Source organism: Mesoplodon mirus (genome assembly GCF_964341445.2).
Source record: "Mesoplodon mirus genome assembly, contig: HAP1_SCAFFOLD_530, whole genome shotgun sequence".
Lineage (NCBI taxonomy): Eukaryota > Metazoa > Chordata > Mammalia > Artiodactyla > Ziphiidae > Mesoplodon > Mesoplodon mirus.
The window spans coordinates 79,066-96,031 of NW_028295473.1; the positions used below are offsets into that span (position 1 = coordinate 79,066).

The window sequence follows — 16,966 nt, forward strand, 5'->3', positions numbered from 1 at the left end:
CCCCAGTGGGGTCCCTTACTGCTCAATAAAATGTTTGTGTGTAACACATTTCTAGGGTCGCCAGTGCTCAGACTTAGGTCACTAGCCCTGTGCTAGGCACTCCTGCCACCTGGGAAAGGTTCCAAAGGTGGAACAGCTCCAGGGGGTGCCAGGGATCACAGCAAAAACTTGAGAGGCTGGGGATGAAGGAGTTTGGGCACAGTCCCTAAAGCATCTCTGTGGTTGAGCTTCTGTGAGAAGGCACATCCCCAGAGAGAGAGAGAGAGAGAGAGAGTGAGTGAGTGAGTGAGTGTGTGTGTGTGTGTGTGTGTTGAGGAGAGGGGGTCTCTAGAGGAGGCAGCTAGGGGGAGGGCCTGAGGCTGGCAATGGGGAATGGCGTGCAGCCTCTGAGTAAGCACAGGCACTTAAGCCCTTGAGGTTTCTGGGAAAGCTAGAGCCACAAGGGCCACGAGATAAGGCAAGTGTAGCAGCAGAACCCAGGTGCCAGGTCTTTCCTCAGAACCTATACTTCTCCACGAGGCCGGGCCTTCCACGCTGAGGTAGGAGGGATCCTGGCCAGAAGGTCAGCCAGCAGCTCTGGGAGGAAGATTGCTGCGGTGGGGACTCTGCTGCCATGGAAATCACTTCATTTCCTTCCACTCAAATAGCCTGCTGACTGGCTTCCTGCTCTGTTGAGTAAAAGGGTCGCTGACTCTCCCCAGAAGGTCGTTCAGTTCACATCCCCAAAGTCCCTCTATTCAGGCCCTGGGGAGGTGTAGCGACTCCTGAGGGCGCTCTTTCCTGAGGCTGGCTGACAGAAGTGGGGGAGGTTCCTGATAGTTCCCAGGCGCTAGTTGAAGTCCCCAGAGAATGGTCATGCAGGTTGGGGAGTCAAGTAGGTGGAGAGAGAAGGTCGGGGGCAGAGGACCCCTTCCTGAATCCAGAGCTCACATGGTTACCCCCCATCCCCCCATTTCCAGAAACTATCTCTTCCCCCACACAAGCCCTCATGGCCCAGTCCCGGGAAACCGGGAGCCCAGAGCACTTGTGGCCACAGAGGCACTGGCATGCAGCCCTCAGGGTGGGCGGGGCCGGCTGCAGGCAGATGGGGATGAGGTGTGCTCCCGGGAGGCCTCGGGCTGAAGGTGGCCCTCTGAGAGAAGCACCCCAGCTTGGACAGGAAGGTTACAGGCCGGGGAGAGCAACCTAGGGCGCCCCCTCGGAGCAGTGGGAGTGGGAAGAGGGGCAGGGGTGGAGGGAACCCGCGATGGGAGGCGAGTGGGCTCTCCGCAGAGGCCAGCTTAGCCCGCAGGAGCTGCCTGTGAGCAGGGGGCGGGAGGGCACTGCTGCCCTGTGGCTGCTGGGCTTCCCGGATCGCGGCTCTCTGCGAGGGTCCTGTGACTCTGTATCCCCTCCCTCAAACCGCCCCCCTCGCGAGGCCACGACGCTGGGTGCCCTGTGTCGACAGGCAGAACCCCACTGCCCGCCCCTCGCAGACCCGCCTCTGCCCGCCTCGATGGTCCCCGCGCACTCAGCCAGCGGCCTCTGCTGTGTCTGCTGCTCCCGCTGGGTCTGCTGCTGCGGCCGGTTACCCGTGAAGACCACGCCGGGCACCTCCAGAACCCCAAGTCCGCGGGAGCGCACGCGGGCCCTGATGCGGGACTTCCCGCTTGTGGACGGGTGGCTGCAGTGTGTGCCGGCTGCTGGGGGCCGCTGGGGGCCTAGCCTGGCCCCGGGCAGGGCAGGAGGTCCGGAGCATGCAGAGCTAGTGGGGAGGCTCCCTCCCACCACCCCTGGATGTCCTCTCCATCATCTATGGATGCCCTTCCCCTTCTCTGTCATCCCCTCCCTGGTGGGAACCCCTCAGCCCAGGCCTCAGCTGCTCCTAGTATAGTCTGTGTGACAGTGGGAGGTGGGGGACCCACAGGCTGGCCCAGGCCAGGCAATGTGTCCTGCCTCATCCCAAGACCTAAGGAGCCCACCTATTTGCCTTGACCTCCCTCCAGCCACAACGACATGCCCCTGGTCCTGAGGCAGTTTTACCACCACGGGCTACAGGATGTTAATCTGCGCAATTTCAGCCATGGCCAGACCAGCGTGGACAGGCTGAAAAATGATCTCGTGGGTGCCCAGGGACACACAAGGTGCCACCATGGCTGCTGGGGAATGTGGGGCAGTTTGGGGGCCTCAGAGACCACAGGTTAGTCACATTGGAACTAAGTTACCATAGTGACCTAGAAAGTGCCATGCCATGGATGCTGGGGGAACAGGGGTCACAGTGAGCCAACCTGACGGGCATCCAAGTACCACAGAAAAAGCAACGCATTACATGGGACTTCTGGGCACACTGAGTGTTGTGCCAGCTGAGGAGGCTATGAGAAGCCCAAGGAGCTCCAAAGCCCAAACTAAGCCCTTGCCTTCCCTCAGTTCTGGTGAGCCTACGTCCCATGCCGGACCCACGAACGCGATGCTGTGCGCCTCACCCTGGAGCAAGTTCACCTCATCTGCCCCATGTGTGCCTCCTATTCTGAGCTGGAGCTTGTGACCTCAGTTAAAGGTAGCCGGGGGACTTCCCTGGTAGTCCAGAGGTGAAGACTCCACGCTTCCACTGCAGGGGCCTCGGGTTGGATCCCCGGTGGGGGAACTAAGAGCCCTCATGCTGCGTGGCACGGCCAAAAAAACAAAACAAAATGGTAAAGAGACTGGTCGTGGTAGGTGTTAGGGACTTCAGTTAGCTACCCCTGCCTCTGAAAATGATCATCTGACCTACCTGCCCCCAGCTCTCAACAATACCCGGAAGTTGGCTAGCCTCATTGGTGTGGAGGGCGGCCACTCACTGGACAGGAGCCTCTCCATCTTGCGTACCTTCTATGCGCTGGGTGTGCGCTACGTGACACTCACCCACACCTGCAACACGCCCTGGTGAGCACAGTGCAGATGGTAAGGGCCCAGTGAGGCAGGGATCTGCCCAAGATCACGCTGGGGCCCAAAGCAAGTTTATCCCTGGGATCCAGCCCTGAACCTGGGGTTGGGAGGGGAATGGAGGTTTGCAGAACAAGACTGAATCCCCAGAAGGGCCCTCCTACTGCCAGGCACAGCCCAGTTTGGGTCCCTCCTCTTGCATCAGGGAGTTGCAGGTGTAGACGGTTCGACACAACCTCTTTCTACGCTCTTGTAGCCAAGTCATGGCCACCAGTCAGACTGCCTCCTGGCCATCCTGCAGGGCACAGAGCTCAGCAAAGGGTATCCACCCCTTCTACAGCAATGTCAGTCGGCTCACCAGCTTTGGCGAGGTAAGGACCCGGCTTCCATACCCTGCCCCACATGAATGTACAGCCCTGCCTGTTCCCTACAGATAAATACACACAAGATAAATGCATCCCTCATGCCCTCTCCCCATCCTGTCCCTGCAGAAGGTGGTGGCAGAAATGAACCGCCTGGGCATGATGGTGGACTTGGCCCATGTCTCGGATGCTGCGGCACGGCGAGCCCTCCAAGTGTCACAGGCACCTGTCATCTTCTCCCACTCAGCTGCCCGGGGTATGTGCAAGAACACTCGCAATGTTCCTGATGATATCCTGCAGCTTCTGGTGAGAGACTGCCCTGGCCCTCAAACCTAAAGCAAGAGATTCAAACCAGGAGCCCTTGAACCTGAGCCTCTTCTCCCTCCATTTCCTCAAACGCCAGGTTAAATATCTTCTGCCCCCAAAACCCACGGTCCACAGCCCCTGAACTCTTCAGCCCTAGGTGGGGGTCTAGGTGGTAAGATACTCCTCCAAACCCGGAAACCCAGGGCCAACACACCACCCAGACCAGGGCTGCGGCTCCTCCATTCACACAAACCCAGAGAGGAGATGACTCTGACCTCAAAGCCAGGGCTGAACACCTTCCTCACAGGGGCCGAGAGAGTGAACAGGCAGCTGGCTGTGCTGGGGGCCAAGCTGACTGTCCACGGGTCCGCCCCTGCAGAGGAAGAACGGTGGCATCGTGATGGTGCCCTTGTCCGAGTGGGTGCTGCAGTGCAACCCGTTAGCCAACGTGTCTACTGTGGCAGGCGAGCCTCACCCTGGGCTCTCTGAAAACTCGGATTTGGAGCTGAAGCTGGGTCCAAATTTAGGGAGGACTTCAGAAGAGCCCCAGTGGTTTGACCCACCTATTGGCAATAGGTACAGCACCCAAAAACCCAAGAATGGACAGTACACAGCACCTTGGTGCCATGTGGAACTGGAGCCACAGAATCAAAACTGCGATACGGATGGGTATCAGGGAGGCTGTCAGACACTGCTTTATGTCAAACACATAAAGAAAATATCCACTATCAGAACCGTTGGTTGACTGACTTTTTTTCACATCTTTCTGACAAAATTCGTGAAGTTGTGAGTACCACAAGCGTCATTACACTTCTGTTCAAGATGTAATCTCAGGCTCACAATCACTGTTTAGCTTCTGTATATTGCAGTGTACATAAAGGTCTGTATTAGTCTGGTTGGGCTGTTATAGTGAAATACTATAGACTGAACGACTTCCACAGCAGAAATTTATTTTCTCACAGTTCTGGAGGGTGGAAGTCCAAGATTAAGGTACTGAATACCATAAGAATTGGTTTCTGGTGAGAACAATCTTCCTGGCTTGCTGACGGCTGTCTTCTTGCAGTGTCCTCACACGGCCTTTCCTCTACGAGCAGAGGGAGAGAGATCTCTGGAGTCTATTCCCCTTCTTATAAGGACACCATCAGTCCCTGTCAGATTATTACCTCACCCTTATGACTTCAGTTAACTTCAGTTACCTCCCTAAAGGACCTATCTCCTATCTTCTACAGTCAACTTAGGAGGGGCTTCAACATATAATTTTTCGGGGGACACAATTCAGTCCATAACAACAACTTAAGATAGCTTTCTCTGATTTTCAGTCTTTCACTAATACCTCCCTCTTTGTCTACGAGTTATTCAAGTTTCCTTAAATTTTTTTTTTAATTTTCTTACATTATCCCTTCCCTTTAAATGCTGTCTTCACTTCTTAATTGGCATTTCTTGCAAATGAAGGCACCTTTCCTCACAATATATTGATTACTCTCCCCACTGTAACACAGCGTCTTCTCCCATGACTTTCCTGAAGTGGTTCCACTTTTGTTCATAAAAGTTTAGCCATCCAATCAGATGCTTTATTTTCAGTTCCCATAGCATTTTGCCTTTGGGAAACAACTGACTCCATTAGATGGTGCTTCTTTTAAAACTACCTTCCTTTATGTTTTATAGCAATCTTATGATTTCTGTTGGCATACCACCTAGCTTCTTTCTGATCATTCTTTTTATTTTTAGTTTTCAGTTGTTTCTCTCCTCACTCCTTAGCGTCAGATACTACATACAGTTGGCCTTCTTCTCATCTCTTATATACTCTCTCTCTTACTCCAGCAGCTTTGTTTACCATTTAATATATTATCTGCCAGGCGCCTTCCATCTGTTACCAACATCTCTCCCTCTTTGTCATTTCAGCCTTCGCTATGCTCTCTGAGCTCTCACAGGCAGATCTATTGAACACAGGAATCTCAGTGGAAAATACGAGTACGTTATTTCTCTACTGAGTAAAGCCCTTACAGATCACATGGTCCTGATCCATCTTGCAGCCACCTCATCTGGACTATTTGACCTCCCATGTCACAATAGCAGAGGACCAGACAAGAGGGACACTGGCTCCTAATGACCTCAGCTCAGAAGTGATACACTTGATTCTGCTTCTTTGCCACTGGCCACAACGAATCAAAGGAAAACAGTTGAACTACAAAGGAGGATGAAAAATGTAGATAAGCACATAGGATATTTGATGAGTGCTATCTCGAGGTGACATCACCTCCCATCAAACTTTTATTTCACAGAGAAAACACAGACTATAAAGCAAAAACACCCCAAACTACCTTCTTCTCTTTACGTCCAAGAAGAGCTTTTCGACATAGTGTATAAATACCTAGTCTCACTTCCTCAGTATCTTCCATTCATTTTCCCACCTCATTGGTATTGTTAAGGTTTTCCTCTTTAGCGATTGTATTTTGGCCCCCTCCCATTAAAAAGCTGCCTCCCTCCCATTAAAAATTACTCTTGCTTGATGCCAAGTAATTCTCTAGTTACCTTTTCTCTCTTCCTAATTTCACAGTGCAGTTTATCAAAACTTGTATTTATTCTCATTGTCTGTATTTTCTTATCTTTATGTACCTCGTGACTCACACAATTTTGCTCTTTTCTTCTTACTTATCTGCACTGGAATTGCATTCACCAACATTTAGTTTGTGATTAAACTGAGTGAATATTGTTTGGTCATTCTGTCACCTTTCAGCAATAGTTGATTTTGTTGATCAAACTTGGCATCTCAGAAAAATCTTTCACCTTCACAACAGTAGCATCTTAACCTGCTACTTCTTCCTCCTGCCTCTGGACATCCTTATCTCTTTCACTGGGCACTCTCACTCTGCCCTCTGCCAAGAGATGTGTATTTCTCAGAAGCTCTCTTCTGCCCTTGATAGATGGTCTCATCTACTCTTGTGATTCCAGCCACCATATATATCACAGATCTTGACCTAAAACTTACATCTCTCTCTCCTGAGTCTCTTACAAACTTAACTAATTGCCAACTGAACAACTCTGCCCAAGTATAACATGGACACTTAAAATTAATTATGTGATGTTACTGAACGATTAATTTTACCTTCAATACTTACTTCCACTATTCATCTCTCTACATCATTTAGACCACCACTATTTGTACACTTGTCCAAGTTGGATACTGGGGGAACACTCAAGACTCTGGACTCTGACAACCCTCAGAATGGGAGAAAATAGTTGCAAACGAAGCAACTGACAAGGGATTCATCTCCAAAAAATATAAACATAAATAAATTTGTAAACTATATAAGCAACTCATGCAGATCAATATCAAAAAAAACAACCCAATGAAACAATGGACGGAAGACCTAAACAGACATTTCTCCAAAGATGGCCAACAAACACGTGAAAAGATGCTCAACATCACGAATTATGAGAGAAATGCAAATCAACACTACAAGGAGGTATCACCTCACACCGGTCAGAATGGCCATCATCAAAAAATCTACAAACAATAAATGCTGGAGAGGATGAGGAGAAAACGGAACGCTCCTACACTGTTGGTGGGAGTGGAAATTGGTACAGCCACTAGGGAGAGCAGTATGGAGGTTCCTTAAAAAAACTACAAATAGAACTACCATATGACCCAGCAATCCCACTACTGGGCCTATACCCTGAGAAAACCAGAATTCAAAAGGAGTCATGTACCAAAATGTTCATTGCAGCTCTATTTACAATAGCCAGGAGATGGAAACAACCTCAGTGTCCATCGTCAGATGAATGGATAAAGAAGATGTGACACACATATTCAGTGGAATATTACTCAGCCATAAAAAGAAACGAAATTGAGCTATTTGTAATGAGGCGGATGGACCTAGAGTCTGTCATACAGAGTGAAGGAAGTCAGAAAGACAAAGACAAATACCGTATGCTAACACACATATATATATATGGAATTTAAGAAAAAAAATGTCATGAAGAACCTAGGGGTAAGACAGGAATAAAGACACAGACCTACTAGAGAATGGACTTGGGGATATGGGGAGGGCGAAGGGTAAGCCATGACAAAGTGAGAGAGTGGCATGGACATATATACACTACCAAACGTAAAATGGATAGCTAGTGGGAAGCAGCCGCATAGCACAGAGAGATCAGCTCGGTGCTTTGTGACCACCTAGAGGGGTGGGATAGGGAGGGTGGGAGTGAGGGAGATGCAAGAGGGAAAGATATAGGAACTTATGTATAACTGATTCACTTTGGTATAAAGCAGAAACTAACACACCATTGTAAAGCCATTATACTCCAATAAAGATGTTACAAAAAGAACACTTGTTTTTTCTTTTGTTTTGTTTTTTGTTTTTTTGTTTTTTACCTTTTAGTTTAAATTTTAGTTCCTGCCCCCAAACATCCATTAAGTCCCCAGGAGAAGGAAAAGGGGATGTGACTAGCAATAGAGAGAAACTTCCTTCACAACAATGGCCATGGCAAGCTTAGGCACTTTTGGTGAAATCTCTCTGGGAAGTACTGGCAGAGGAATAAAAGGCAAACTGACACAGAAGTATTGCCTGGTGTGCATTTCCAGGCTCTGCCTTCTTTCTCATGTCTTGGCGGCAGGTGGAGGAAGAGGAGAAAAGGTTAAACTTTTGTATCAACCGGCAGAATAAGCTTATAACATCCTCTCACTACCTCTGCATGGGTTCTAGTCTCTGCAGCACTACATAAGCTTTGCCCAAAGTAATGAACAGTTGAAAGTCCAATGTAATACTTCACCAAACAACTTAAAAATGCTTGCACACTGGAAAGGATTCAGTTGCGGAGAACACAAATGGACCCAGAGCAACTTTTGCCAAAAGAGAATATTGTGCTAAATGTACAGCCATCGCTCTTTTCCATATGAAGAAACAGTCAGAAGGATAAAAGAACTTGGTCAAAAATCACACAAGTAAGTAGGACAGAATCTGGTCTGTCTGTCATAAGGGTTGTGTTCTTTAACCACCAGGCTAGCTTTTCCCAAACCTGATTCATGCACAGAATAACTATACACCTCTGTTTGCCTTGAATATTCCCTGTTTATACGTATGCCTGCTGCAGTTTTTAATATTGCCCACTTTGACTCCCCAAAGCAACCAAGAACTCACAATAATTTGGTCACTCTATCCATGGACCACTGTGGTGGGACTGCCCAGGAAGCTTAAAAGTGCAGCCTCCCGAGCCCTACTCCAGATCTAGATAAGTTTTCTTAGGGTTGGCTCAAGAATCCAGGTACAAGTCTTTCTCGGTGCTTTTGTGAGTCTCTCGCTCTCGTAAGTTAATAAACCGTTTATTCCGCCTTCCCCAGATGCCCAGCCAGGTCCTGTTAAGGTAGGAGTCCCCCCGCCACATCACAGGGATGCTCCCAGTCAAGTAATCTCTGGAGCCGTGGAGAATCTGAATGGTCTCATGCTGGCCCACCTGCCATGACAAACCTCCTCCAGAGCATTCCCTTTCACAGTTTACATTCTACCACTCCCAAAGGCAGTCCGCTCCAATGAGGCCTGACTTCGTCTGTCCTAACGTGTACCCGCTGATTCAAGCAGTTTAGGAAGAGAAGGTGCTGTGCTTCTCAACCACGGTGGCCCAACCTCTAAAATGGTAGTCGAAGCAGTCTCTACCTCCTGGGAACAACGCCTCTGCAACAGCCCCATTAAACGAATGTCCCATCTTTGCTTTTTCAGGGTGGGGGTCGGGCAACAGGGAGTCCCCCTCCTAAAGAAGGTTCTCTCTCATTGCCACACTATCAGAGGCTGCCCCAAATGTGCTTGCTTCCTGTGGGCCTGATCAGGCTAAGGGCAGAGTTGTCTCTTTCCTTCTCTGAGGCGGACCAAATCGTCTGAGTAACACCTCTTCACACTGTTGACCATGTTTCTCACGGGGGCTGCTGCTGAGTCTTTATCTCATCCTTTCATGGTGGAGAGACAGAGGATTCTAATGACTTTTACTTCTAGGGGAGAGGGGCCTGGAGTGATTATGTTGTCATTTTGTATTATGTCCTTTTGTCATGAATTTGTTTTCAATTTCATGTTCAAATGGGCCCACCATTCCCACTTTGTGAGGTCATTCAGCACCCGCATTTTGCACCTTTAACATCTCTCTCAGTATCACTTGGAAATGTTTGAAATGGCAGGAGCTTGTCCTCATATTCCTATCAGCTGTAAACCCGGAGCCCCGACATGAACCTAACCATTGAGCAGAACACCTCTCCACTACCTGTGTACCACTGCGAAGGCCCCTTAACCTCTTGGTTTCTTTAAGTCCTCAGTTGTAAAAATTTCAGGGTGCGATGAATTTATATTGGGGGCAGGACAAGGTCGAGAAGAGTGTGTCTTTGCTTTTATTCTTCCAAACTGGAATGTCTTCCCTCTCTTCCCCATGGGTCCAAATCTCACTTGTCCTTCAGGCCCACTGCAAAGGAGCCTTCCCTGATTCCCCTGTCCACACAAATCTCTGCCTCTTAGGCTAAGTGCCATACAACCTAGCTGTCTCTTACCTTAATCTTGCCTCTCAAGCCAATCACAGAATGTGGGTCTCTCTTGCCCTCCTGTGGCCCCTGGGGCTGTGCCAGACCACCAGCACGCCCCACCTGGGGTGTCTACTAGACTACGGCATTGGTGGGGAGGCCCAGCTGTGAGGGGCCAGGCAGAGTACCTCTGCCTCTACCCTGTTCTCCTCCAAAAAACTGCCCCTCCTCCTGAAGCCTGCCCCTCAAGTCACAGGTTCCATATATGACCTCACTGGGTAGTGATGCCCTCACAGGCCTTCTCACAGATTCCACGGTAACAGATTCCATGGTAACTGACAACCAAACAGATTCGTATCTGGTGGAGGACTGGTAGGGAAGTTTCTCTGACTATCAGAGACAATGTCTGACTTCATAGGCTATATATACTCAACCCTGTGCTCTGTTCCCTGGCTGGGCAGTGCAGCAGGTACACCCAGACCGGCCACCTCCACAGGAGGTATGGGATACAATCCACCTCACCTGGCTGGCACATGTTTTTGTGGGGCCTGCCAACTATGTACAACTGAGCACACTCCCACATGTAAGTAATACCAGTGACCTGGGACACCTTCAGGGACCCACAGGGCTCACTGCTGAGGACAAGTGAAAGGTCATCCCTGGACAAGTGTGCAGGACGGTTCTAAGCTTTATAATGTAGCCTTCCCCTTTGGGCTACAGGATGCTTCCATTCAGACCCTTTCCTGAATGGCCTCTTAGCAAAAGACAAGTGCATTTTTGTTGGCAAACGGTAAATGGAGCAGTTTGAGGAACAGGGCCACAATTAGAAGCACACCTTCAAACCCAGGCACCTCTGTGCTGTCATGCAGACATCTCTATCGGTCCTCTCAGACACATCCCATACTGAGTTGCTGAGTACTCGGGGACAGGGTGGTGCCATATTGATGGGAAGACCGGAAGAATGAAGGGGGGGGGGGTGATGAAGTGCTAATGAGACGGGAGGGCTGAGGAGATGGTGTCCCAGGAGGCTGCGTTGATGTGAGCCTAGACTTGGTACCCAGACCCCGGTTCTGAGTCTCCTGATCACTCTGCCTCAGTATTTAGCCTTGTTCTAATCTAGATAAAAGTACCAGAGGGCTAGAGTTCAGTGTGGTTGAAACAGGCGGTATAACTGGGGCCCAAGAGGGGTTGCCAAGGTGAGAGGGGTTCTTAACAAATTTGTATTAGATTATTTCTTTCCAAAACTTGAAAGACATTTCCATTAAAGCCTCAGAAGTGACAGACTGCAAGAAATGTTTTCTCTGTTGTGGAAGGGAGAGATGGAGAGGATCATGAGTGCAATTTCTTTCGGGTTCTACTGTTTTCCCTGGAAACGGTGAAGAGACTTCCTCATCTGCTGCAGCCGTAGGCGCTAGGGATTGCTTTTGCAGCCAGTGTCCCTTCTCTAGGGACTCATAGAGGTGATGGGCCAAGGCTGTGTTTTGGATGTCAAGTAGATTAAAGGTCTTCAGCCAGAAACTGGGAGAGACATGAGAGGGGGAAATTGTGGCAGGAGACTGTGCACAGCACAAGTGACTGATCAGTTCTGATTTTCTTTGCAGCAGCAGTGGCTCCCGTTTGTCCTCCCACACCCGGGCACTACCATGTCCTCTACCGAGGGTGTGGAGAAACGCAGTTGGGCTGGCATGGGGAGACATACTGCCTGGTTGGTGGCTACCGGGCCTACGGGGATGTTCCTTTGGCCCCACCAGCAAAGGTGGAAGCAGTGAAGCCAGTCCCCAGACGTGCGCCCAAACGAAAGCACTCTTCAGAAAGTTCGGACGAAGAGCTGGGCTGCTCCAGACCCAAAAACCGGCGATTGGAGCATGGTGGACCTGCTCCCTGAAGCAAGAACAGGATGGAGAGTCAAGCAGCATGCACCCTGCCCCGAGGTTCACATGCTCCTTTACTGCCAGCCCTTTCTGTCCCCAGTGGGGTCCCTTACTGCTCAATAAAATGTTTGTGTGTAACACATTTCTAGGGTCGCCAGTGCTCAGACTTAGGTCACTAGCCCTGTGCTAGGCACTCCTGCCACCTGGGAAAGGTTCCAAAGGTGGAACAGCTCCAGGGGGTGCCAGGGATCACAGCAAAAACTTGAGAGGCTGGGGATGAAGGAGTTTGGGCACAGTCCCTAAAGCATCTCTGTGGTTGAGCTTCTGTGAGAAGGCACATCCCCAGAGAGAGAGAGAGAGAGAGAGAGTGAGTGAGTGAGTGAGTGTGTGTGTGTGTGTGTGTGTTGAGGAGAGGGGGTCTCTAGAGGAGGCAGCTAGGGGGAGGGCCTGAGGCTGGCAATGGGGAATGGCGTGCAGCCTCTGAGTAAGCACAGGCACTTAAGCCCTTGAGGTTTCTGGGAAAGCTAGAGCCACAAGGGCCACGAGATAAGGCAAGTGTAGCAGCAGAACCCAGGTGCCAGGTCTTTCCTCAGAACCTATACTTCTCCACGAGGCCGGGCCTTCCACGCTGAGGTAGGAGGGATCCTGGCCAGAAGGTCAGCCAGCAGCTCTGGGAGGAAGATTGCTGCGGTGGGGACTCTGCTGCCATGGAAATCACTTCATTTCCTTCCACTCAAATAGCCTGCTGACTGGCTTCCTGCTCTGTTGAGTAAAAGGGTCGCTGACTCTCCCCAGAAGGTCGTTCAGTTCACATCCCCAAAGTCCCTCTATTCAGGCCCTGGGGAGGTGTAGCGACTCCTGAGGGCGCTCTTTCCTGAGGCTGGCTGACAGAAGTGGGGGAGGTTCCTGATAGTTCCCAGGCGCTAGTTGAAGTCCCCAGAGAATGGTCATGCAGGTTGGGGAGTCAAGTAGGTGGAGAGAGAAGGTCGGGGGCAGAGGACCCCTTCCTGAATCCAGAGCTCACATGGTTACCACCCACCCCCCCATTTCCAGAAACTATCTCTTCCCCCACACAAGCCCTCATGGCCCAGTCCCGGGAAACCGGGAGCCCAGAGCACTTGTGGCCACAGAGGCACTGGCATGCAGCCCTCAGGGTGGGCGGGGCCGGCTGCAGGCAGATGGGGATGAGGTGTGCTCCCGGGAGGCCTCGGGCTGAAGGTGGCCCTCTGAGAGAAGCACCCCAGCTTGGACAGGAAGGTTACAGGCCGGGGAGAGCAACCTAGGGCGCCCCCTCGGAGCAGTGGGAGTGGGAAGAGGGGCAGGGGTGGAGGGAACCCACGATGGGAGGCGAGTGGGCTCTCCGCAGAGGCCAGCTTAGCCCGCAGGAGCTGCCTGTGAGCAGGGGGCGGGAGGGCACTGCTGCCCTGTGGCTTCTGGGCTTCCCGGATCGCGGCTCTCTGCGAGGGTCCTGAGACTCTGTATCCCCTCCCTCAAACCGCCCCCCTCGCGAGGCCGCGACGCTGGGTGCCCTGTGTCGACAGGCAGAACCCCACTGCCCGCCCCTCTCAGACCCGCCTCTGCCCGCCTCGATGGTCCCCGCGCACTCAGCCAGCGGCCTCTGCTGTGTCTGCTGCTCCTGCTGGGTCTGCTGCTGCGGCCGGTTACCCGTGAAGACCACGCCGGGCACCTCCAGAACCCCAAGTCCGCGGGAGCGCACGCGGGCCCTGATGCGGGACTTCCCGCTTGTGGACGGGTGGCTGCAGTGTGTGCCGGCTGCTGGGGGCCGCTGGGGGCCTAGCCTGGCCCCGGGCAGGGCAGGAGGTCCGGAGCATGCAGAGCTAGTTGGGAGGCTCCCTCCCACCACCCCTGGATGTCCTCTCCATCATCTATGGATGCCCTTCCCCTTCTCTGTCATCCCCTCCCTGGTGGGAACCCCTCAGCCCAGGCCTCAGCTGCTCCTAGTATAGTCTGTGTGACAGTGGGAGGTGGGGGACCCACAGGCTGGCCCAGGCCAGGCAATGTGTCCTGCCTCATCCCAAGACCTAAGGAGCCCACCTATTTGCCTTGACCTCCCTCCAGCCACAACGACATGCCCCTGGTCCTGAGGCAGTTTTACCACCACGGGCTACAGGATGTTAATCTGCGCAATTTCAGCCATGGCCAGACCAGCGTGGACAGGCTGAAAAATGATCTCGTGGGTGCCCAGGGACACACAAGGTGCCACCATGGCTGCTGGGGAATGTGGGGCAGTTTGGGGGCCTCAGAGACCACAGGTTAGTCACATTGGAACTAAGTTACCATAGTGACCTAGAAAGTGCCATGCCATGGATGCTGGGGGAACAGGGGTCACAGTGAGCCAACCTGACGGGCATCCAAGTACCACAGAAAAAGCAACGCATTACATGGGACTTCTGGGCACACTGAGTGTTGTGCCAGCTGAGGAGGCTATGAGAAGCCCAAGGAGCTCCAAAGCCCAAACTAAGCCCTTGCCTTCCCTCAGTTCTGGTGAGCCTACGTCCCATGCCGGACCCACGAACGCGATGCTGTGCGCCTCACCCTGGAGCAAGTTCACCTCATCTGCCCCATGTGTGCCTCCTATTCTGAGCTGGAGCTTGTGACCTCAGTTAAAGGTAGCCGGGGGACTTCCCTGGTAGTCCAGAGGTGAAGACTCCACGCTTCCACTGCAGGGGCCTCGGGTTGGATCCCCGGTGGGGGAACTAAGAGCCCTCATGCTGCGTGGCACGGCCAAAAAAACAAAACAAAATGGTAAAGAGACTGGTCGTGGTAGGTGTTAGGGACTTCAGTTAGCTACCCCTGCCTCTGAAAATGATCATCTGACCTACCTGCCCCAGCTCTCAACAATACCCGGAAGTTGGCTAGCCTCATTGGTGTGGAGGGCGGCCACTCACTGGACAGGAGCCTCTCCATCTTGCGTACCTTCTATGCGCTGGGTGTGCGCTACGTGACACTCACCCACACCTGCAACACGCCCTGGTGAGCACAGTGCAGATGGTAAGGGCCCAGTGAGGCAGGGATCTGCCCAAGATCACGCTGGGGCCCAAAGCAAGTTTATCCCTGGGATCCAGCCCTGAACCTGGGGTTGGGAGGGGAATGGAGGTTTGCAGAACAAGACTGAATCCCCAGAAGGGCCCTCCTACTGCCAGGCACAGCCCAGTTTGGGTCCCTCCTCTTGCATCAGGGAGTTGCAGGTGTAGACGGTTCGACACAACCTCTTTCTACGCTCTTGTAGCCAAGTCATGGCCACCAGTCAGACTGCCTCCTGGCCATCCTGCAGGGCACAGAGCTCAGCAAAGGGTATCCACCCCTTCTACAGCAATGTCAGTCGGCTCACCAGCTTTGGCGAGGTAAGGACCCGGCTTCCATACCCTGCCCCACATGAATGTACAGCCCTGCCTGTTCCCTACAGATAAATACACACAAGATAAATGCAGCCCTCATGCCCTCTCCCCATCCTGTCCCTGCAGAAGGTGGTGGCAGAAATGAACCGCCTGGGCATGATGGTGGACTTGGCCCATGTCTCGGATGCTGCGGCACGGCGAGCCCTCCAAGTGTCACAGGCACCTGTCATCTTCTCCCACTCAGCTGCCCGGGGTATGTGCAAGAACACTCGCAATGTTCCTGATGATATCCTGCAGCTTCTGGTGAGAGACTGCCCTGGCCCTCAAACCTAAAGCAAGAGATTCAAACCAGGAGCCCTTGAACCTGAGCCTCTTCTCCCTCCATTTCCTCAAACGCCAGGTTAAATATCTTCTGCCCCCAAAACCCACGGTCCACAGCCCCTGAACTCTTCAGCCCTAGGTGGGGGTCTAGGTGGTAAGATACTCCTCCAAACCCGGAAACCCAGGGCCAACACACCACCCAGACCAGGGCTGCGGCTCCTCCATTCACACAAACCCAGAGAGGAGATGACTCTGACCTCAAAGCCAGGGCTGAACACCTTCCTCACAGGGGCCGAGAGAGTGAACAGGCAGCTGGCTGTGCTGGGGGCCAAGCTGACTGTCCACGGGTCCGCCCCTGCAGAGGAAGAACGGTGGCATCGTGATGGTGCCCTTGTCCGAGTGGGTGCTGCAGTGCAACCCGTTAGCCAACGTGTCTACTGTGGCAGGCGAGCCTCACCCTGGGCTCTCTGAAAACTCGGATTTGGAGCTGAAGCTGGTCCAAATTTAGGGAGGACTTCAGAAGAGCCCCAGTGGTTTGACCCACCTATTGGCAATAGGTACAGCACCCAAAAACCCAAGAATGGACAGTACACAGCACCTTGGTGCCATGTGGAACTGGAGCCACAGAATCAAAACTGCGATACGGATGGGTATCAGGGAGGCTGTCAGACACTGCTTTATGTCAAACACATAAAGAAAATATCCACTATCAGAACCGTTGGTTGACTGACTTTTTTTCACATCTTTCTGACAAAATTCGTGAAGTTGTGAGTACCACAAGGGTCATTACACTTCTGTTCAAGATGTAATCTCAGGCTCACAATCACTGTTTAGCTTCTGTATATTGCAGTGTACATAAAGGTCTGTATTAGTCTGGTTGGGCTGTTATAGTGAAATACTATAGACTGAACGACTTCCACAGCAGAAATTTATTTTCTCACAGTTCTGGAGGGTGGAAGTCCAAGATTAAGGTACTGAATACCATAAGAATTGGTTTCTGGTGAGAACAATCTTCCTGGCTTGCTGACGGCTGTCTTCTTGCAGTGTCCTCACACGGCCTTTCCTCTACAAGCAGAGGGAGAGAGATCTCTGGAATCTATTCCCCTTCTTATAAGGACACCATCAGTCCCTGTCAGATTATTACCTCACCCTTATGACTTCAGTTAACTTCAGTTACCTCCCTAAAGGACCTATCTCCTATCTTCTACAGTCAACTTAGGAGGGGCTTCAACATATAATTTTTCGGGGGACACAATTCAGTCCATAACAACAACTTAAGATAGCTTTCTCTGATTTTCAGTCTTTCACTAATACCTCCCTCTTTGTCTACGAGTTATTCAAGTTTCC

General features: G+C 51.8%; 2 protein-coding genes across 2 annotated transcripts; both read left to right on the forward strand.

Moving 5' to 3' along the window:
* Window positions 1-1,609: 1,609 nt before the first annotated feature.
* On the forward strand, window positions 1,610-11,953 carry LOC309797426 (dipeptidase 2-like; the record flags this gene model as incomplete). Its single annotated transcript, XM_082645966.1, has 8 exons — window positions 1,610-1,659; window positions 1,986-2,155; window positions 2,417-2,536; window positions 2,760-2,901; window positions 3,203-3,272; window positions 3,393-3,569; window positions 3,949-4,033; window positions 11,670-11,953. Exons 1-8 carry the CDS (start codon window positions 1,634-1,636, stop codon window positions 11,951-11,953), a joined length of 1,074 nt encoding a protein of 357 aa, XP_082502092.1. The 5' UTR covers window positions 1,610-1,633.
* A 1,689-nt stretch (window positions 11,954-13,642) lies between these two features.
* On the forward strand, window positions 13,643-16,127 carry LOC309797427 (dipeptidase 2-like; the record flags this gene model as incomplete). The annotated part of the gene is made up of 7 exons (XM_082645967.1): window positions 13,643-13,692; window positions 14,019-14,188; window positions 14,450-14,569; window positions 14,792-14,933; window positions 15,235-15,304; window positions 15,425-15,601; window positions 15,981-16,127. The coding sequence occupies exons 1-7, from the start codon at window positions 13,667-13,669 to the stop codon at window positions 16,125-16,127; spliced, it is 852 nt and encodes a 283-aa protein (XP_082502093.1). The 5' UTR covers window positions 13,643-13,666.
* Between the last annotated feature and the right edge of the window lie 839 nt (window positions 16,128-16,966).